This window comes from Bufo gargarizans, chromosome 2 (assembly GCF_014858855.1).
Source record: "Bufo gargarizans isolate SCDJY-AF-19 chromosome 2, ASM1485885v1, whole genome shotgun sequence".
NCBI lineage: Eukaryota > Metazoa > Chordata > Amphibia > Anura > Bufonidae > Bufo > Bufo gargarizans.
This window is the reverse complement of record NC_058081.1, coordinates 560929713-560952186: the sequence shown is the minus strand read 5'-3', so window position 1 is coordinate 560952186 and position 22474 is coordinate 560929713. Positions and strand designations below refer to the sequence as shown.

The window sequence follows — 22474 nt, the reverse complement described above, 5'->3', positions numbered from 1 at the left end:
CCAAAGTAAATGGAGAGCAAGCGACACATCTACGGTCACTCCTTCACTCACTGCTATGGGACTTCTGAAAATAGCTGAGTGCCCCAGCACGCCATGCATGCGCAGTAGTAGTATTGCCATACTAAGCTCATAACAAATATTCAGCACCAGAACCAAGCTTGGCACCCCGCTGCTCCGTGCCTCATAGTCTGGGCCCCAGTATAGAGCGTACAGACTGTATGTTACTTACCTTCCTCCAATCTTACAAAGTTATCCTGCTATTCAGTAGTGACCTGTCTTTTAGGGCCCCAGGTCCCTTTTAATTGACCAATTCAGCTCTGCTACATTTTTACATTCATACATTTTATTGCATAGCCATATTGCTTGTGACAGTAGATTCATCTTTAAACCTTTATTTGATTATTAGGAAACATTAATATCCCAAAATTCCCCATTATATTTTTATTAGCTTCCTTTGTTTTAAGGTTCGCATCCGATCCACATTTTGATGCGGACCCATTCATTTCAATGGGCCCGTAAAAATGCGTTCAGCACACCGTGTGCTGTCTGCATCCATATGTCTCTTCCGCAGACCCACAAAAAAGTTAGAGCATGCCATAGTGTCCATTTTGCGGACAAGAATAGTCATTGTTACAATGGGTCTGGAAAAAAAAAACGGATGTCACGCCGACGTCATCTGTATTCTTTGCGAACTGTAAAATACATACAGTTGTGTGAACGCACCCTAATTACCGTAATTATTGTTAGATGCAATAGGCCATCTGCTGGGAAAGGCAGTGCAGGAGGTGGGGGTATACATTGTTTTGTATATCTGATGTATGCATTTCTTACCAATCTTCTTTTCTTCTGTCTTACAGAGCCGAAGTTTACTTTGGAGCAGCGCCGAGCAGCCCTTCGATCTTTTTATACATTTGCTCTTTCTCGTTACTTTAGCCCTGAGAACGGGGATGAAAAAAACAGTAAGTCTTAATAATACTGTGCATAGCGGGCCGCGATACACACATAGAGAAATCCGGAGGTGGCACTGCTGGGACCACTAAGGTGCCAGACCAGCAAGAGCATCAGCCAACAGAAGTGCAACCCCCACAGCAGTACAGCACCAGTAATCTAACTTCATACACAACCTAGAACAGGGTAGGCAACCTCCGGCACTGCAGCTGTTGTGAAAGTACAACTCCCAGCATGCATACTTGCTCTGCTCTTCTCAAAACTGCCATAAAAATGAATGCTGGGAGTTGTAGTTTCACAGCAGCTGGAGTGCCAAAAGGTTGCTGACCCCTGACCTAGAGGATATATGTGTAACTGTGTTTACCGTCCTCCTATAACCTATACCGGGTCACTTTAGCCTATGCGTAAGAAATGTCACAATATTTAATTAAAAGTCAACTCTAATGATACAATCTATTATAAATGAGTCACGCATAATATACGTCAGCATCTATGGAATACCAATCAGGGTTAAATATAGCATGTCTGCTGCTAATAAGTCACAATAAGCATCAGTGCCTGTAATTATACCTATAATTATAATATTAAGGCCTCTTTCACACGAGCGAGTTTTCCACGCGGGTGCAATGTGTGATGTGAACGCATAGCACCTGCACTGAATCCTGACCAATTCATTACAATGTTTTTTTTTTTCACGCATCAGTTCTGCGTTGCGTGAAAAACGCAGTATGTTCTTTATTCTGCGTTTTTTACGCAGCCCTGGTCCCATAGAAGTGAATGGGGCTTCAGTGAAAAACGCATTGCATCCGGAAGCAAGTACGGGTGCGATGTGTTTCTCACTGATGGTTGCTAAGAGATGTTGGTTGTAAACCTTCCGTTTTTTATCACGCGCGTGAAAAACGCATCAAAACGCATTGCACCCGCGCTGTAAAAACTGAACTTAATCACAGACAAAACTGACTGCAATTGCGTGCCTACAATGGACCCTGAACGCACCCGGCCCTCACCCGCGACACCCATGTGAAGGGGGGCTTAATTGTTACAAACCCATGTAGCATCCTCACCTGTGGAATGGCGCCCACCCAAATGCGCCTTTCAGTGAAACCATTGTCTGGGGGTGGCGTCATTTTAAGGTATCCCATAATTTAAGCTCACCAATCACATTCAGTCATCACAGAAGTAATAAGAAGTGACTCCGAAATAGTAAGCAGTAAGGAATGGTGTGTCATACAGTCCGTCTCTGAAGCCTCCCCACGTCCCCCCCCCCCCCCCCCAACAGGAAAGCATCAGATGGTTAATGGTATAAAAAGAATAAAACCCAAAATGCAGTATATCAAGCTCATACATGGGACGTACAAATAAGGAGAAAAGCTTTATTTATTGTAACAATTGTGAAAAACAAGTTATGCACTATTTTCTAAGAGGTACGGTGTTCACACAATGCCATACAAATCATGGAAAACAGAAATGAATATGTGAAAAAATATATATACATGTAAGGCTACTTTCACACCTGCGTTCGATCGGATCCGTTCTGAACGGATCCGCTCATATTAATGCAGACGGAGGCTCCGTTCAGAACGGATCCGTCTGCATTAAACTTAGAAAAATTTTCTAAGTGTGAAAGTAGCCTGAGCGGATCCGTTCAGACCTTCAATGTAAAGTCAATGGGGGACAGATCCGCTTGAAGATTGAGCCATATGGTGTCATCTTCAAGCGGATCCGTCCCCATTGACTTACATTGTAAGTCGGAACGGATCCGCTCGCCTCCGCACGGCCAGGCGGACACCCGAACGCTGCTTGCAGCGTTCAGGTGTCCGCTCACTGAGCGGAGCGGAGGCTGAGCGCTGGCAGACGGATGCATTCTCAGTGGATCCGCCTCCACTGAGAATGCATTAGGGCCAGACGGCTGCGTTCAGGTCCGCTCGTGAGCCCCTTCAAACGGAGCTCACGAGCGGACACCTGAACGCAGGTGTGAAAGGAGTCTAAAAAAAAGTTACCAAAAACATGATAAACCAATTTTTTACATTCTTGTAACATACACTGTAAGGGCGCATTCACATAACCGCAGTGTTTTGCAGATCCACAAAACACAGATACCGTCCGCGTGCGTTCCGCAATTTGCGGACGGCACACGGCCGCAGCTATAATAGAAAATGCCTATTCTTGTCAGTGATCTTTTTTTTTTTTTGTGGGGCTGTGGAACCACAGATGCAGACAGTACACGTTGTGCTGTCCGTATCTTTCGCGGCCCCATTGAAATAAATGGGTCCGCACCCGTTCCACAAAATTGCGGAACGGATGCAGACTCATTCATACGGCTGTCTGAATGAGCCCCAATAATGTAACTAGGTGAAAAATAGTAAAAACAAAACACAGTTTTAATAAAAATGAAATGCTGAAATGAAAACACATTGAATGAGCCAACATTTGTGGACCTTTGTATCTTGTAGTGGTCTTCTCCTAGGCCTTTGATCATGTTTGTGCTGTAAATCCCATTGGTTTATAGCTTGGAATGGCTTTTCACAGCTTTCTTCTGTTGAACAGATCTGCTTGATGCTAAGGAATTGTCAGAATTGCTTGGATAGTACAGGATGAGAGGAGGTAGCATGGAGAAAGGAGTGGACAGAGGTCCTTTTTCTGAAGACCTCACTCTATGTATCTCCATTGGCATCCCGTTTTATTTTGACATCCAAAAAGTTGATTATTTTTTAAATTTTTTTTTGTTGTTGTCATGTTTGCAAGTGAGTCAGATGTTCCCAGTATTGTTTTTAAGAGGAGCCATGAATTTTTTAAGTTGACTACATATCCCTTCCAGATAATGAAGATATACTGATAAATTTTTGTAAACTGGATTATTTAAAACATAACCTTTACTAGGTCGCTTAAAATATATTTCATATAGGGTGAGAGACAGAAATAACAACTAACATAATAACCTCCACTGTATCTCATACACCAATGAATATATGAAAAAATGGTTGGATCTCACCTCATCCGAGTCGGATCCACAATCGCAGAGGGTGGTCCTAGCAGTTGGTGGTGCCTGAGACCGGTGTGACCGGGGTGCTGCGTAAGTGATGGCAGTGTTGACCTCCTATTGAACCCTATTCTGGCTTTCCTGCCTGCCTAGGGGTGGGGGGCTATTATTCACACCTGCCTAACACAATGGAGCACCCGCCCCGACAGGGGCGACCCCACACCGAACCTTACCCTCGGTATGGGTCTGGTATTCTATGTAACCCTATTACATTGCCCTACATGCCATGTTTCCATCTTCTATCACAGACATCATCAGGGGACTTCACATGTATTCAAGGGTATTCAAAGATCAGGGTGGTTTTAACCTCCAATCAATCAGAGATCAGGGTGGTTTTCGCCTCCAATCAGTAGGACAGTTGGTGACTCTTATCCTCACTGGAACATGGGAAGTGTCCCATGTCAGTAGCTGTCTCACCCAAACTAACGATGGTCCGGGGGGACCCATACCGAGGGTAAGGTTCGGTGTGGGGTCGCCCCTGTCGGGGCGGGTGCTCCATTGTGTTAGGCAGGTGTGAATAATAGCCCCCCACCCCTAGGCAGGCAGGAAAGCCAGAATAGGGTTCAATAGGAGGTCAACACTGCCATCACTTACGCAGCACCCCGGTCACACCGGTCTCAGGCACCACCAACTGCTAGGACCACCCTCTGCGATTGTGGATCCGACTCGGATGAGGTGAGATCCAACCATTTTTTCATATATTCATTGGTGTATGAGATACAGTGGAGGTTATTATGTTAGTTGTTATTTCTGTCTCTCACCCTATATGAAATATATTTTAAGCGACCTAGTAAAGGTTATGTTTTAAATAATCCAGTTTACAAAAATTTATCAGTATATATTGTGGGTGTAAACCGATACCACCACACTTATTGGAAGTGGCGGTACAATATAATTTTCAGATAATGAAGATGTCATCAATGTACTGTGCCCAATAAAGAAAAAAATTGAATTACAGACAAGTTGCAGATGCAAAAAAAAAACCCCTAACATTTCCAGATATAAGTCATATAATGGTCAGATAGTGTTATTCCTCATGTACACACATGGCAGATTTTTCTGATAAATCACCTGAAATGACAGTTACACTTCAGATTTAGAGTTTTTAAAATGACTCAGTATATAGTATGTAGGTGTGTGCTCATCTGTTACATAGGCGTATAGGATGGGCACCAGAATGATGTAGTGGACTGGGGCCTATTACTAAAATGCTGTGCTGATCAGCACATTTCTCTATATGAATGTCACATTTCAGGTTCTAGAGGAGCCAGGAATGTAGGAGCGGCACAAATATCTATTAGTCTGAAACCACTTCATTTTGAAACCATTACCAAATCACAAATATAAGAACAATAAAAAATAACGCATGGTACGCTGGTGGTAGCCTATAACTGCAAGTCAAAGATGGCGCAACTTTACTGCTGCCAAATGGAGTTATATGGGCCTGTTGTATGTGGTTGTCAGGCAGCACATCCCTAGCAACCAGTCTCTACTGTGTAAGTGCCGAAGGAGGCCTCACGGTGAGGGCTCATGCACAGGACCACGGTTTTTATCCACATCCAAACCGCATTTTTTCGGATTGGATGCGGACCTATTCACACGTATTTTCTATTCTTGTCCATTTTACGGACTGTTCTGTAAAGGGCAGGATGTTCCAGTCCGCAAAATGCGGAACGCACATGGCCGGTTACCGTGTTTTGCAGATCCGCCATTTGCAGACCGCACAAAACACCAATGGTCGTTAGGGGTAATTGCACACCATGTGGATTTGTATGCAGAAAATCCTCAACAAAGCCCCGTGAGGCAGCAAGCACATGGATTTCTACAAGCCCCATTCAGGTGAATGGAATTTTCTGTCACAAAATCTGCAGTGTGTAGGCAGCCTTTGGGCCCATGCACGCGGCCGTGCCTGTATTGCGGCCCACTTGAACGGTGTGGAACAGAGGCACCGATTGCTTCCGTGGGTTTTCTGTCCGTGCCTCCATTCACGGACAGAAGTTATGAATGAATTGCTAGCAGTCTGCAGTAAGGGGTGGTAACGCGTTTGGGGGGTGTCCCTGCACAGTCTGACAATGGGAACACTGACTGGATACAGTGAGTCTGTGCAGGTACACCCCCCCCCCCCCCAACTGGTTACACCCCTGTGTACCCTTACTGCAGACTGCTAGCAATTCATTCAGAACTTCTAGTAGAAATAATAAAGGAATGGCACAACATAGAACTATAATAATAGATGCTCCAGAATTGTTATTACAAAGGGAAAGCATGAAGCTATTAACCCCTTAGTGACCACCCATACGCCTTTTTACGGCAGTCACTAAGGGGCCTTCAGCTGGGCCACCGCTTTTTTACGGCGGCCTAGTCTAAGCGCTGGATTCATTTTTCCATCACATTATGCACTGCTCGTTTCCATGGTTACGACCACCCTGCAACCCATCAGTGGTGGTCATGCTTGCACACTATAGGATAAAGCACCAGCCTATGTGTGCTCCCATGGTCCCGGCCACCAGAGAGGCTCACGCTTTATCCTATAGTGTGCAAGCACGAGCACCGCTGCTGGGTTGCAAGGTGTTCGTAACCATGGAAACGAGCAGTGTATAATGTGACGGAAAAATGAATCCAGCCAGCAAAGGAAGCAATATGGAGAATAACAATATATTAGTAAGTTGCTCGTATTAACTTTCTCTACATGATAAATGCCACTTACTGAAGTGAGACAACCCCTTTAACCACCTCCGGACCGCCTAACGCGCCGATGCGTCCGGAAGGTGGTTGCTTTTCTCCTCCTGGACGCATCGGCGCGTCATCTCGCGAGACGCGAGATTTCCTGTGAACGCGCGCACACAGGCGCGCGCGCTCACAGGAACGGAAGGTAAGCGAGTGGATCTCCAGCCTGCCAGCGGCGATCGCTCGCTGGCAGGCTGGAGATCCGAATTTTTTAACCCCTAACAGGTATATTAGACGCTGTTTTCATAACAGCGTCTAATATACCTCCTACCTGGTCCTCTGGTGGTCCCTTTTGTTAGGATCGACCACCAGAGGACTCAGGTAGGTCAGTACAGTCCCACCAAACACCACACCACACTACACTACACTACACCCCCCCCCCCCCCGGTCACTTATTAACCCCTTATAAACCCCTGATCACCCCATATAAACTCCCTGATCACCCCCCTGTCATTGATCACCGCCCTGTCATTGATCACCCCCCTGTCAGGCTCCGTTCAGACGTCCGCATGATTTTTACGGATCCGATCCATGTATCCATGGATCCGTAAAAATCATGCGGACGTCTGAATGGAGCCTTACAGGGGGGGTGATCAGTGACAGGGGGGTGATCACCCTGATTACCCTGATCACCCCCTGTCATTGATAACCCCCCTGTAAGGCTCCATTCAGACGTCCGCATGCGTTCTGTGGATCCGATCCATGTATCCATGGATCCGTAAAAAATCATGCGGACGTCTGAATGGAGCCTTACAGGGGGGGTGATTACCCTGATCACCCCCTGTCATTGATAACCCCCCTGTAAGGCTCCATTCAGACGTCCGCATGCGTTCTGTGGATCCGATCCATGTATCCATGGATCCGTAAAAAATCATGCGGATGTCTGAATGGAGCCTTACAGGGGGGTGATCAGTGACAGGGGGGTGATCACCCTGATTACCCTGATCACCCCCTGTCATTGATAACCCCCCTGTAAGGCTCCATTCAGACGTCTGCATGCGTTCTGTGGATCCGATCCATGTATCCATGGATCCGTAAAAATCATGCGGACGTCTGAATGGAGCCTTACAGGGGGGGTGATCAGTGACAGGGGGGTGATTACCCTGATCACCCCCTGTCATTGATAACCCCCCTGTAAGGCTCCATTCAGACGTCCGCATGCGTTTTGTGGATCCGATCCATGTATCCATGGATCCGTAAAAAATCATGCGGATGTCTGAATGGAGCCTTACAGGGGGGGTGATCAGTGACAGGGGGGTGATCACCCTGATTACCCTGATCACCCCCTGTCATTGATAACCCCCCTGTAAGGCTCCATTCAGACGTCCGCATGCGTTCTGTGGATCCGATCCATGTATCCATGGATCCGTAAAAATCATGCGGACGTCTGAATGGAGCCTTACAGGGGGGGTGATCAGTGACAGGGGGGTGATTACCCTGATCACCCCCTGTCATTGATAACCCCCCTGTAAGGCTCCATTCAGACGTCCGCATGCGTTTTGTGGATCCGATCCATGTATCCATGGATCCGTAAAAAATCATGCGGATGTCTGAATGGAGCCTTACAGGGGGGGTGATCAGTGACAGGGGGGTGATCACCCTGATTACCCTGATCACCCCCTGTCATTGATAACCCCCCTGTAAGGCTCCATTCAGACGTCCGCATGCGTTTTGTGGATCCGATCCATGTATCCATGGATCCGTAAAAAATCATGCGGATGTCTGAATGGAGCCTTACAGGGGGGGTGATCAGTGACAGGGGGGTGATCACCCTGATTACCCTGATCACCCCCTGTCATTGATAACCCCCCTGTAAGGCTCCATTCAGACGTCCGCATGCGTTCTGTGGATCCGATCCATGTATCCATGGATCCGTAAAAATCATGCGGACGTCTGAATGGAGCCTTACAGGGGGGGTGATCAGTGACAGGGGGGTGATTACCCTGATCACCCCCTGTCATTGATAACCCCCCTGTAAGGCTCCATTCAGACGTCCGCATGCGTTTTGTGGATCCGATCCATGTATCCATGGATCCGTAAAAAATCATGCGGATGTCTGAATGGAGCCTTACAGGGGGGGTGATCAGTGACAGGGGGGTGATCACCCTGATTACCCTGATCACCCCCTGTCATTGATAACCCCCCTGTAAGGCTCCATTCAGACGTCCGCATGCGTTCTGTGGATCCGATCCATGTATCCATGGATCCGTAAAAATCATGCGGACGTCTGAATGGAGCCTTACAGGGGGGGTGATCAGTGACAGGGGGGTGATTACCCTGATCACCCCCTGTCATTGATAACCCCCCTGTAAGGCTCCATTCAGACGTCCGCATGCGTTCTGTGGATCCGATCCATGTATCCATGGATCCGTAAAAAATCATGCGGATGTCTGAATGGAGCCTTACAGGGGGGGTGATCAGTGACAGGGGGGTGATCACCCTGATTACCCTGATCACCCCCTGTCATTGATAACCCCCCTGTAAGGCTCCATTCAGACGTCCGCATGCGTTTTGTGGATCCGATCCATGTATCCATGGATCCGTAAAAAATCATGCGGATGTCTGAATGGAGCCTTACAGGGGGGGTGATCAGTGACAGGGGGGTGATCACCCTGATTACCCTGATCACCCCCTGTCATTGATAACCCCCCTGTAAGGCTCCATTCAGACGTCCGCATGCGTTCTGTGGATCCGATCCATGTATCCATGGATCCGTAAAAATCATGCGGACGTCTGAATGGAGCCTTACAGGGGGGGTGATCAGTGACAGGGGGGTGATTACCCTGATCACCCCCTGTCATTGATAACCCCCCTGTAAGGCTCCATTCAGACGTCCGCATGCGTTTTGTGGATCCGATCCATGTATCCATGGATCCGTAAAAAATCATGCGGATGTCTGAATGGAGCCTTACAGGGGGGGTGATCAGTGACAGGGGGGTGATCACCCTGATTACCCTGATCACCCCCTGTCATTGATAACCCCCCTGTAAGGCTCCATTCAGACGTCCGCATGCGTTCTGTGGATCCGATCCATGTATCCATGGATCCGTAAAAATCATGCGGACGTCTGAATGGAGCCTTACAGGGGGGGTGATCAGTGACAGGGGGGTGATTACCCTGATCACCCCCTGTCATTGATAACCCCCCTGTAAGGCTCCATTCAGACGTCCGCATGCGTTCTGTGGATCCGATCCATGTATCCATGGATCCGTAAAAAATCATGCGGATGTCTGAATGGAGCCTTACAGGGGGGGTGATCAATGACAGGGGGGTGATCAGGGAGTCTATATGGGTGATCACCCCCCTGTCATTGATCACTCCCCCCCTGGTAAGGCTCCATTCAGCCATTTTTTTTGGCACAAGTTAGCGGAAATTTTTTGTTTGTTTTTGTTTTCGTTTTTTCTTACAAAGTCTCATATTCCACTAACTTGTGTCAAAAAATAAAATCTCACATGGACGCACCATACCCCTCACGGAATCCAAATGCGTAAACATTTTTAGACATTTATATTCCAGACTTCTTCTCACGCTTTAGGGCCCCTAAAAAGCCAGGGCAGTATAAATACCCCACATGTGACCCCATTTCGGAAAGAAGACACCCCAAGGTATTCCGTGAGGGGCATATTGAGTCCATGAAAGATTGAAATTTTTGTCCTAAGTTAGCGGAAAGTGAGACTTTGTGAGAAAAAAAACAAAAAAAATCAATATCCGCTAACTTATGCAAAAAAAAAAAAAATTCTAGGAACTCGCCATGCCCCTCATTGAATACCTCGGGGTGTCTTCTTTCCAAAGTGGGGTCACATGTGGGGTATTTATACTGCCCTGGCTTTTTAGGGGCCCGAAAGTGTGAGAAGAAGTCTGGGATCCAAATGTCTAAAAATGCCCTCCTAAAAGGAATTTGGGCCCCTTTGCGCATCTAGGCTGCAAAAAAGTGTCACACATCTGGTATCGCCGTACTCAGGAGAAGTTGGGCAATGTGTTTTGGGGTGTCATTTTACATATACCCATGCTGGGTGAGAGAAATATCTTGGTCAAATGCCAACTTTGTATTAAAAAAATGGGAAAAGTTGTCTTTTGCCAAGATATTTCTCTCACCCAGCATGGGTATATGTAAAATGACACCCCAAAACACATTCCCCAACTTCTCCTGAGTACGGCGATACCAGATGTGTGACACTTTTTTGCAGCCAAGGTGGGCAAAGGGGCACCTTTCAGATTTCGCAGGCCATTTTTTACACATTTTGATTTCAAGGTACTTCTTACACATTTGGGCCCCTAAATTGCCAGGGCAGTATAACTACGCCACAAGTGACCCCATTTTGGAAAGAAGACACCCCAAGGTATTCCGTGGGGGGCACGGCGAGTTCCTAGAATTTTTATTTTTTGTCACAATTTAGCGGAAAATGATGATTTTTCTTTTTTTTTTCTTTTTTCCTTACAAAGTCTCATATTCCACTAACTTGCGACAAAAAATAAAAAATTCTAGGAACTCGCCATGCCCCTCACGGAATACCTTGGGGTGTCTTCTTTCCAAAATGGGGTCACTTGTGGCGTAGTTATACTGCCCTGGCAATTTAGGGGCCCTAATGTGTGAGAAGAACTTTGCAATCAAAATGTGTAAAAAATGCCCTGCAAAATCCGAAAGGTGCACTTTGGAATATGTGCCCCTTTGCCCACCTTGGCAGCAAAAAAGTGTCACACATCTGGTATCGCCGTACTCAGGAGAAGTTGGGCAATGTGTTTTGGGGTGTCATTTTACATATACCCATGCTGGGTGAGAAAAATATCTTGGTCAAATGCCAACTTTGTATAAAAAAATTGGAAAAGTTGTCTTTTGCCAAGATATTTCTCTCACCCAGCATGGGTATATGTAAAATGACAGCCCAAAACACATTCCCCAACTTCTCCTGAGTACGGCGATACCAGATGTGTGACACTTTTTTGATGCCAAGGTGGGCAAAGGGGCACATATTCCAAAGTGCACCTTTCGGATTTCACCGGTCATTTTTTACACATTTTGATTGCAAAGTACTTCTCACACATTTGGGCCCCTAAATTGCCAGGGCAGTATAACTACGCCACAAGTGACCCCATTTTGGAAAGAAGACACCCCATGGTATTCCGTGAGGGGCATGGCGAGTTCCTAGAATTTTTTATTTTTTGTCGCAAGTTAGTGGAATATGAGACTTTGTAAGGAAAAAAGAGAAAAAAAAAAAATCATCATTTTCCGCTAACTTGTGACAAAAAATAAAAAATTCTAGGAACTCGCAGTGCCCCTCACGGAATACCTTGGGGTGTCTTCTTTCCAAAATGGGGTCACTTGTGGCGTAGTTATACTGCCCTGGCAATTTAGGGGCCCAAATGTGTGAGAAGTACCTTGCAATCAAAATGTGTAAAAAATGGCCTGCAAAATCCGAAAGGTGCACTTTGGAATATGTGCCCCTTTGCCCACCTTGGCAGCAAAAAAGTGTGACACATCTGGTATCGCCGTACTCAGGAGAAGTTGGGCAATGTGTTTTGGGGTGTCATTTTACATATACCCATGCTGGGTGAGAAAAATATCTTGGTCAAATGCCAACTTTGTATAAAAAAATGGGAAAAGTTGTCTTTTGCCAAGATATTTCTCTCACCCAGCATGGGTATATGTAAAATGACACCCCAAAACACATTCCCCAACTTCTCCTGAGTACGGCGATACCACATGTGTGACACTTTTTTGCTGCCAAGGTGGGCAAAGGGGCGCATATTCCAAAGTGCACCTTTCGGATTTCACCGGTCATTTCTTACACATTTTGATTGCAAAGTTCTTCTCACACATTTGGGCCCCTAAATTGCCAGGGCAGTATAACTACCCCACAAGTGACCCCATTTTGGAAAGAAGACACCCCAAGGTATTCTGTGAGGGGCATGGTGAGTTCCTAGAATTTTTTTTTTTTTGTCGCAAGTTAGTGGAATATGAGACTTTGTAAGAAAAAATAAAAATAAAAAATCATCATCATTTTCCGCTAACTTGTGACAAAAAATAAAAAGTTCTATGAACTCACTATGCCCATCAGCGAATACCTTAGGGTGTCTACTTTCCGAAATGGGGTCATTTGTGGGGTTTTTCTACTGTTTGGGCATTGTAGAACCTCAGGAAACATGACAGGTGCTCAGAAAATCAGAGCCGTTTCAAAAAGCGGAAATTCACATTTTTGTACCATAGTTTGTAAATGCTATAACTTTTACCCAAACCATTTTTTTTTTGCCCAAACATTTTTTTTTATCAAAGACATGTAGAACTATAAATTTAGCGAAAAATTTATATATGGATGTCGTTTTTTTTGCAAAATTTCACAGCTGAAAGTGAAAAATGTCATTTTTTTGCAAAAAAATCGTTACATTTTGATTAATAACAAAAAAAGTAAAAATGTCAGCAGCAATAAAATACCACCAAATGAAAGCTCCATTAGTGAGAAGAAAAGGAGGTAAAATTCATTTGGGTGGTAAGTTGCATGACCGAGCGATAAACGGTGAAAGTAGTGTAGTGCCGAAGTGTAAAAAGTGGCCTGGTCATTAAGGGGGTTTCACCTAGCGGGGCTGAAGTGGTTAAGACCCTTGTGTACATAGATTGGGGGTAATGTAATTGAATGTCTCAGGACCCCTTTTTTCATGATCAGTGGGTGTTCCAGCAGTCAGACCCCCAGCAATCTGATATTCATCACTTATCCTGTAGATAGGCGATAGGTCATTATGGTAGGACAACCGTTTTAAATATAATGTATGGTAGATTATGTGCAATCTGAGGAGGTTAAGATTTAATAAATTTCATGCCAGACATTTATGCTTAAAGGGGTTAAAGGGGTTGTCTCACTTCAGCAAATGGCATTTATCATGTAGAGAAAGTTAATACAAGGCACTTACTAATGTATTGTTATTAAGTGTTCTTGCATAGCAAGACCACATAATGTTATCTCACATATACAGTTGCAAGAAAAAGTATGTGAACCCTTTGGAATGATATGGCTTTCTGCACAAATTGGTCATAAAATGTGATCTGATCTTCAGCTAAGCCACAACAATAGACAATCACAGTCTGCTTAAACTAATAACACACAAAGAATTAAATGTCACCATGTTTTTATTGAGCACACCATGTAAACATTCACAGTGCAGGTGGAAAAAGTATGTGAACCCCTAGACTAATGACATCTCCAAGAGCTAATTGGAGTGAGGTGTCAGCCAACTGGAGTCCAATCAATGAGATGAGATTGGAGGTGTTGGTTACAGCTGCCCTGCCCTATAAAAAACACACACCAGTTCTGGGTTTGCTTTTTACAAGAAGCATTACCTGATGTGAATGATGCCTCGCACAAAAGAGCTCTCAGAAGACCTACAATTAAGAATTGTTGACTTGCATAAAGCTGGAGAGAGTTATAAAAGTATCTCCAAAAGCCTTGCTGTTCTTCAGCCCACGGTATGACAAATTGTCTATAAATGATGAAAGTTCAGCACTGCTGCTACTCTCCCTAGGAGTGGCCGTCCTGTAAAGATGACTGCAAGAGCACAGCACTGCTCAATGAGGTGAAGAAGAATCCTAGAGTGTCAGCTAAAGACTTTCAAAAGTCTCTGGCATATGCTAACATCCCTGTTAGCAAATTTACGATACGTACAACACTAAACAAGAATGGATTTCATGGGAGGATACCACAGAGGAAGCCACTGCTATCCAAAAAAACCATTGCTGCACGTTTACAGTTTGCACAAGAGCACCTGGATGTTCCACAGCAGTACTGGCAAAATATTCTGTGGACAGATGAAACCAAAGTTGAGTTCTTTGGAAAAAACACACAACACTATGTGTGGAGAAAAAGGGGCACAGCACACCAACATCAAAACCTCATCCCAACCGTGAAGTATGGTGGTGGGGGCATCATGGTTTGGGGCTGCTTTGCTGCGTCAGGGCCTGGACGGATTGCTATCATTAAAGGAAAAAATAATTCCCAATTTTATCAAGACATTTTGCAGGAGAACTTAAGGCCTCTGTCCACCAGCTGAAGCTCAACAGGAGATGAGTGTTGCAACAGGACAACGACCCAAAGCATAGAAGCAAATCAACAACAGAATGGCTTAAACAGAAGAAAATATGCCTTCTGGAGTGGCCCAGTAAGAGTCCTGACCTCAGCTCGATTGAGATGCTGTGGCATGACCTCAAGAAAACTATTCACCCCAGACATCCCAAGAATATTGCTGAACTGAAACAGTTCTGTAAAGTGGAACGGTCAAGAATTACTCCTGACCGTTGTGCACATCTGATCTGCAACTACAGGAAACGTTTGGTTGAAGTTATTGCTGCCAAAGGAGGTTCAACCAGTTAATAAATCCAAGGGTTCACATACTTTTTCCACCTGCACTGTGAATGTTTACATGGTGTGTTCAATAAAAACATGGTAACATTTAATTCTTTGTGTTATTAGTTTAAGCAGACTGTGATTGTCTATTGTTGTGACTTAGATGAAGATCAGATCACATTTTATAAACAATTTGTGCAGAAATCCATATAATTCCAAAGGGTTCACATACTTTTTCTTGCAACTGTATATTATTATTCTTATTCTTATAGCCAAATTTGCCACCCTAACTCCTCCCACAGCTTTTACACTACATAGACAAAAATTTACCAAAACGTGCAGATTGTTCCCGATTGGATTGCTATTACTTTGTGGAGCGATCCCACCCCCGGGGCCCCCGTGGCGGGCCCCGGAAGCCCCCTTTTTTCCCATAGACTTTGACAGGGTACATTTTCAAATCGCTCCCACTCGCCAGGCTTTGACGCTAAAGTCACCAAACTTGGGTCACTTAGTCATGGAGTCAACCCGAAAATTTTGGGCACATTTCGGGGCCCCCCAAAAGTGGGTGGGGCCACACAGAACCAATCAAAATCTCCCCATTGACTGTAAATGAGACCTTCAAATTGCTACTTCTCCCACATTTTTAGGAGTACAAATTCCAAACTTTGCAGACTTGGTCGGCACCCACCCGAGTACCTTGCTTGTGCTTTGCTACCCGATCCCACCCTCCGGGCCCCTGGGACAGGGCCCCCAAAATCCACGTTTTTCCCATTGACTTTGACAGGGACAATTTTCAAATCGCTCCCAGTCGCACAGATTTTAAACTAAAGTCACCAAACTTGGGTCACTTAGTCATGGGGTCAACGCGCAATTTGTTAGAACATTTCGGAGACCCGAAAATGTGGGCAGGGCCACACAGAACCAATCAAATTCTCCCCATTGACTACAATGAGACGTTCAAATTGCTACTCCTCCCACAGATTTAGGAGTATAAATACCGAACTTTGCACTCTTGGTCGGCACATACCCGAGGATCTTACTTGTGCTTTGTTAACCGATCCCACCCTCCGGGCCCCTGGGGCGGGCCCCCGAAAACCTCTTTTTTTCTCCCATAGAGTTTTATTGCAAAAATGCAAACGTTTGTCACTCATACAGCTTCGGAGTGAAACTCACCAAACTTGGGTCACTTAGTCATGGGGTCAACCTGAAAATTTCTGTCACATTTTGGGGACATTAAAAAGTGGGCGGAGCTACAAACAACCAATCAGATTTTCCCTATTGTCTTCAATGAGAAAATTTTAAATTGCTGCCATTTCAACATTGTTAATGGCCGGGTTGCTAAACTTAATATATTCGGTTAATAGGTGACTAGAATTCAAATGGTTTAATGTGGGCGGAGTCTACAACGGCCAATCAAATTTCAGCTATATGTTTTAATGGGAAAATTTAAAACTGCCGCTGCTCTTAGACTGTTAATGGCAGGATCCCCAAACTTGGTACAGTTGGACAATTTAGGATTAGGATTAAAATTCAGAAAAGTGGGTGGGGCCAAAAACAACCAATCAGATTTCTTTGATTGATTTCAATGGGAAAATTAAAAAATGCAGAAAATTGAAAAATGCTGCCATTTTTGATGTCAGGGGCTTCAAATCTCAGAAATCAGGTCATAGATTACTTCGGCTTCAAAAATTGAAAAAGTGGGCGGAGCCAACAACAACAAATCAGATTTTCCCTATTGACTTCAATGAGAAACCTTTAAATTGCTGTCATTCTCACAATATTTAAGCCAGAATACCCAAACTTGGCACCGTAGGTCATTGGGTGACTGGGGTCAAAAAAAATTAAAAAGTGGGCGGGGTCTACAACGGCCAATCAAATTTCAGCCATTTGTTTAAATGGGAAAAATTCTAACTGCTGCTGCTCTTAGACTGTTAATGGCAGGGTTCTGAAACTTGGGACAGTTGGTCACTGGAGGACTGTGACAATGTATACCTCATTTTGGGGACGCTAAAAAGTGGGCGGAGCCGCAAACAACCAATCAGATTTTCCCTATTGAATTCAATAAGAAACCTTTAAACAGCTGTCATTCTCACAGTATTTAAGCCACAGCACCCAAACTCGGCAGGGTGGGTCAGTGTGAGACAAAGGTCAAAATTTATAAAAGTGGGCGGAGTCTACAACGGCCAATCAAATAGGTGCAACCACCCCGACTTTTAGGTGCAACCTTTCCACAGTTACTCCAGCCAATCCAACCACACAACAGTTACTCAAGCCACTCCACCCAGTTACTCCGCCCACTCCAGTTGTAGACTACTGGTGGAGGCAAGAACACTTCACACAATTTCCCCAGAAATTGTACCTTTTCTAGTTATGTGTTCTTGCATAGCAAGACCACATATTGTTATCTCACATATATATTTATTCTTATTCTTATTATAGCCAAATTTGCCACCCTAACTCCTCCCACAGTTTTTACACTACATAGACAAAAATTTACCAAAACGTGCAGATTGTTCCCGATCGGATTGCTATTACTTTGTGGAGCGATCCCACCCCCGGGGCCCCCAGGGCGGGCCCTGGAAGCCCCCTTTTTTCCCATAGACTTTGACAGGGTACATTTTCAAATCGCTCCCACTCGCCAGGCTTTGACGCTAAAGTCACCAAACTTGGGTCACTTAGTCATGGAGTTAACCCGAAAATTTTGGGCACATTTCGGGGACCCCAAAAAGTGGGCGGGGCCACACAGAACCAATCAAATTCTCCCCATTGACTGTAATGAGACCTTCAAATTGCTACTTCTCTCACATTTTTAGGAGTACAAATTCCAAACTTTGCAGACTTGGTCGGCACCCACCCGAGTACCTTGCATGTGCTTTGCTACCCGATCCCACCCTCCGGGCCCCTGGGACAGGGCCCCCAAAATCCACGTTTTTCCCATTGACTTTGACAGGGACAATTTTCAAATCGCTCCCAGTTGCACAGATTTTAAACTAAAGTCACGAAACTTGGGTCACTTAGTCATAGGGTCAACGCGCAATTTGTTAGCACATTTCGGAGACCCAAAAATGTGGGCGGGGCCACACAGAACCAATCAAATTCTCCCCATTGACTACAATGAGACGTTCAAATTGCTACTCCTCCCACAGATTTAGGAGTATCAATACCGAACTTTGCACTCTTGGTCGGCACATACCCGAGGATCTTACTTGTGCTTTGTTAACCGATCCCACCCTCCGGGTCCCTGGGGCGGGCCCCCGAAAACCTATTTTTTTCTCCCATAGAGTTTTATTGGAAAAATGCAAACATTTGTCACTCATACAGCTTCGGCGTGAAACTCACCAAACTTGGGTCACTTAGTCATGGGGTCAACCTGAAAATTTCTGTCACATTTTGGGGACATTAAAAAGTGGGCGGAGCTACAAACAACCAATCAGATTTTCCCTATTGACTTCAATGAGAAAATTTTAAATTGCTGCCATTTCAACATTGTTAAAGGCAGGGTTGTTAAACTTAATATATTCGGTTAATAGGTGACTAGAATTCAAATGTTTTAAAGTGGGCGGAGTCTACAACGGCCAATCAAATTTCAGCTATATGTTTTAATGGGAAAATGTAAAACTGCCGCTGCTCTTAGACTGTTAATGGCAGGTTCCCCAAACTTGGTACAGTTGAACAATTTAGGATTAGGATTAAAATTCAGAAAAGTGGGCGGAGCCAAAAACAACCAATCAGATTTCTTTGATTGATTTCAATGGGAAAATTAAAAAATGCAGAAAATTGAAAAATGCTGCCATTTTTGATGTCAGGGGCTTCAAATCTCAGAAATCAGGTCATAGATTACTTTGGCTTCAAAAATTGAAAAAGTGGGCGGAGCCAACAACAACAAATCAGATTTTCCCTATTGACTTCAATGATAAACCTTTAAATTGCTATCATTCTCACAATATTTAAGCCAGAATACCCAAACTTGGCACCGTAGGTCATTGGGTGACTGGGGTCAAAAAAAATAAAAAAGTGGGCGGGGTCTACAACGGCCAATCAAATTTCAGCCATTTGTTTAAATGGGAAAAATTCAAACTGCCGCTGCTCTTAGACTGTTAATGGCAGGTTTCCCAAACTTGGTACAGTTGGACAATTTAGGATTAGGATTAAAATTTTGAAAAGTGGGCGGGGCCAAAAACAACCAATCAGATTTCTTTCATTGATTTCAATATGGAAAAAAAAAAATTCAGAAAATTGAAAAATGCTGCCATGATTGATGTCAGGGGCTTCAAATCGCTGAGATCAGGTCATAGATTACTTTGGATTCAAAAAATTTAAAAGTGGGCGGAGCCAACAACAACAAATCAGATTTTCCCTATTAACTTTAATGAGAAACCTTTAAATTGCTGTCATTCTCACAGTATTTAAGCCAGAATACCCAAACTTGGCACCGTAGGTCATTGGGTGACTGGATTCAAAAATTTATAAAAAAGTGGGCGGAGTCTACAACGGCCAATCAAATTTCAGCCATTTGTTTAAATGGGAAAAATTCAAACTGCCGCTGCTCTTAGACTGTTAATGGCAGGTTCCCCAAACTTGGTACAGTTGGACAATTTAGGATTAGGATTAAAATTTTGAAAAGTGGGCGGGGCCAAAAACAACCAATCAGATTTCTTTCATTGATTTCAATGTGGAAAAAAAAAAATGCAGAAAATTGAAAAATGCTGCCATGATTGATGTCAGGGGCTTCAAATCTCTGAAATCAGGTGATAGATTAATTTGGATTCAAAAATTTAAAAAGTGGGCGGAACCAACAACAACAAATCAGATTTTCCCTATTGACTTCAATGAGAAACCTTTAAATTGCTGTCATTCTCACAATATTTAAGTCAGAATACCCAAACTTGGCACCGTAGGTCATTGGGTGACTGGGGTCAAAAAAAATTAAAAAGTGGGCGGGGTCTACAACGGCCAATCAAATTTCAGCCATTTGTTTAAATGGGAAAAATTCAAACTGCCGCTGCTCTTAGACTGTTAATGGCAGGTTCCCCAAACTTGGTACAGTTGGACAATTTAGGATTAGGATTAAAATTTTGAAAAGTGGGCGGGGCCAAAAACAACCAATCAGATTTCTTTCATTGATTTCAATGTGGAAAAAAAAAAATGCAGAAAATTGAAAAATGCTTCCATGATTGATGTCAGGGGCTTCAAATCTCTGAAATCAGGTGATAGATTAATTTGGATTCAAAAATTTAAAAAGTGGGCGGAGCCAACAACAACAAATCAGATTTTCCCTATTGTCTTCAATGAGAAAATTTTAAATTGCTGCCATTTCAACATTGTTAATGGCAGGGTTGTTAAACTTAATATATTCGGTTAATAGGTGACTAGAATTCAAATGTTTTAAAGTGGGCGGGGTCTACAACGGCCAATCAAATTTCAGCTATATGTTTTAATGGGAAAATTTAAAACTGCCGCTGCTCTTAGACTGTTAATGGCAGGATCCCCAAACTTGGTACAGTTGGACAATTTAGGATTAGGATTAAAATTCAGAAAAGTGGGCGGGGCCAAAAACAACCAATCAGATTTTCCCTATTGACTTCAATAAGAAACCTTTAAACAGCTGTCATTCTCACAGCACCCAAACTCGGCAAGGTGGGTCAGTGTGAGACAAAGGTCAAAATTTATAAAAGTGGGCGGAGTCTACACTCCACCCAGTTACTCCGCCCACTCCAGTTGTAAGCTACTGGTGGAGGCAAGAACACATCACACAATTTCCCCAGAAATTGTACCTTTTCTAGTTATTCTTATTCTTATTATAGCCAAATTTGCCACCCTAACTCCTCCCACAGTTTTTACACTACATAGACAAAAATTTACCAAAACGTGCAGATTGTTCCCGATCAGATTGCTATTACTTTGTGGAACGTTTCGCCGAATGGTTCACGGAATATCGTGGTTCTTGTGGCGAAAGTTGTCCCATAGGAATGAATGGCAAAGCTAGAGTGGGAGCTGGCAAAAGCTGAAAAATCAGGACATGATTTCTAAACTGCCACCACTCCCTAATTTTCAGGCCCACCTACACAAATCTTCTATCAAAATGTTCAACTATCCCTGCTGCCACTAAAAATGTCCACGGCTAAGCAATCCAAGTTTTTCCCATTGACTTTGACAGGGAAAATTTTCAAATCGCTCCCAGTCGCACAGATTTGAAACTAAAGTCACCAAACTTGGGTCACTTATTCATGGGGTCCGACCCTTAGGTGCACCCACTCCGACCCTTAGGTGCACTCACCCTAGTCATTAGGTGCACCCAACCCAACGATTAGGCGCACCCACCCCGACTGTTAGGTGCACCCACCCGACTGTTAGGTGCACCCACCCGACTGTTAGGTGCACCCACCCCGACTGTTAGGTGCACCCACCCCGACTGTTAGGTGCACCCACCCCGACCCTTAGGTGCACCCACCCCGACCCTTAGGTGCAACCACCCCGACTTTTAGGTGCAACCACCCTGACCCTTAGGTGCACCCACCCCGACCCTTAGGTGCAACCACCCCGACCCTTAGGTGCAACTACCCCGACTTTTAGGTGCAACCTCCCCGACCCTTAGGTGCACCCACTCCGACCCTTAGGTGCAACCACCCTAGTCATTAGGTGCACCCAACCCAACGATTAGGTGCACCCACCCCGACTGTTAGGTGCAACCACCCCAACGATTAGGTGCACCCACCCCGACCCTTTGGTGCACCCACCCCGACCCTTACGTGCACCCACCCCGACCCTTACGTGCACCCACCCCGACCCTTAGGTGCAACTACCCCGACTTTTAGGTGCAACCTCCCCGACCCTTAGGTGCACCCACCCTAGTCATTAGGTGCACCCAACCCAACGATTAGGTGCACCCACCCCGACTGTTAGGTGCAACCACCCCGACCCTTAGGTGCACCCACTCCGACCCTTAGGTGCAACCACCCCAACGATTAGGTGCACCCACCCCGACCCTTAGGTGCAACCACCCCGACTTTTAGGTGCAACCACCCTGACCCTTAGGTGCACCCACCCGACCCTTAGGTGCACCCACCCCGACCCTTAGGTGCACCCACCCCGACCCTTAGGTGCAACCACCCTGACCCTTAGGTGCAACCACCCTGACCCTTAGGTGCAACCACCCTGACCCTTAGGTGCAACCACCCTGACCCTTAGGTGCACCCACCCCGACCCTTAGGTGCACCCACCCCGACCCTTAGGTGCACCCACCCCGACCCTTAGGTGCAACCACCCCGACCCTTAGGTGCAACCACCCCAACGATTAGGTGCACCCACCCCGACCCTTAGGTGCAACTACCCCGACTTTTAGGTGCAACCACTCCGACCCTTAGGTGCAACCACCCCAACCCTTAGGTGCAACCACCCCAACGATTAGGTGCACCCACCCCGACCCTTA

The 22474-nt window shown here is 45.1% G+C and overlaps 1 protein-coding gene across 1 annotated transcript in view; it reads left to right on the top strand.

Moving 5' to 3' along the window:
* The window catches only part of FUZ (fuzzy planar cell polarity protein), a 135359-nt gene that overhangs the window by 94849 nt on the left and 18036 nt on the right, over positions 1-22474 (top strand). The window contains exon 10 of the mRNA XM_044278167.1: positions 858-959. Coding sequence (XP_044134102.1) covers positions 858-959 — 102 coding nt within the window. The remainder of the gene's footprint in view (positions 1-857; positions 960-22474) is intronic.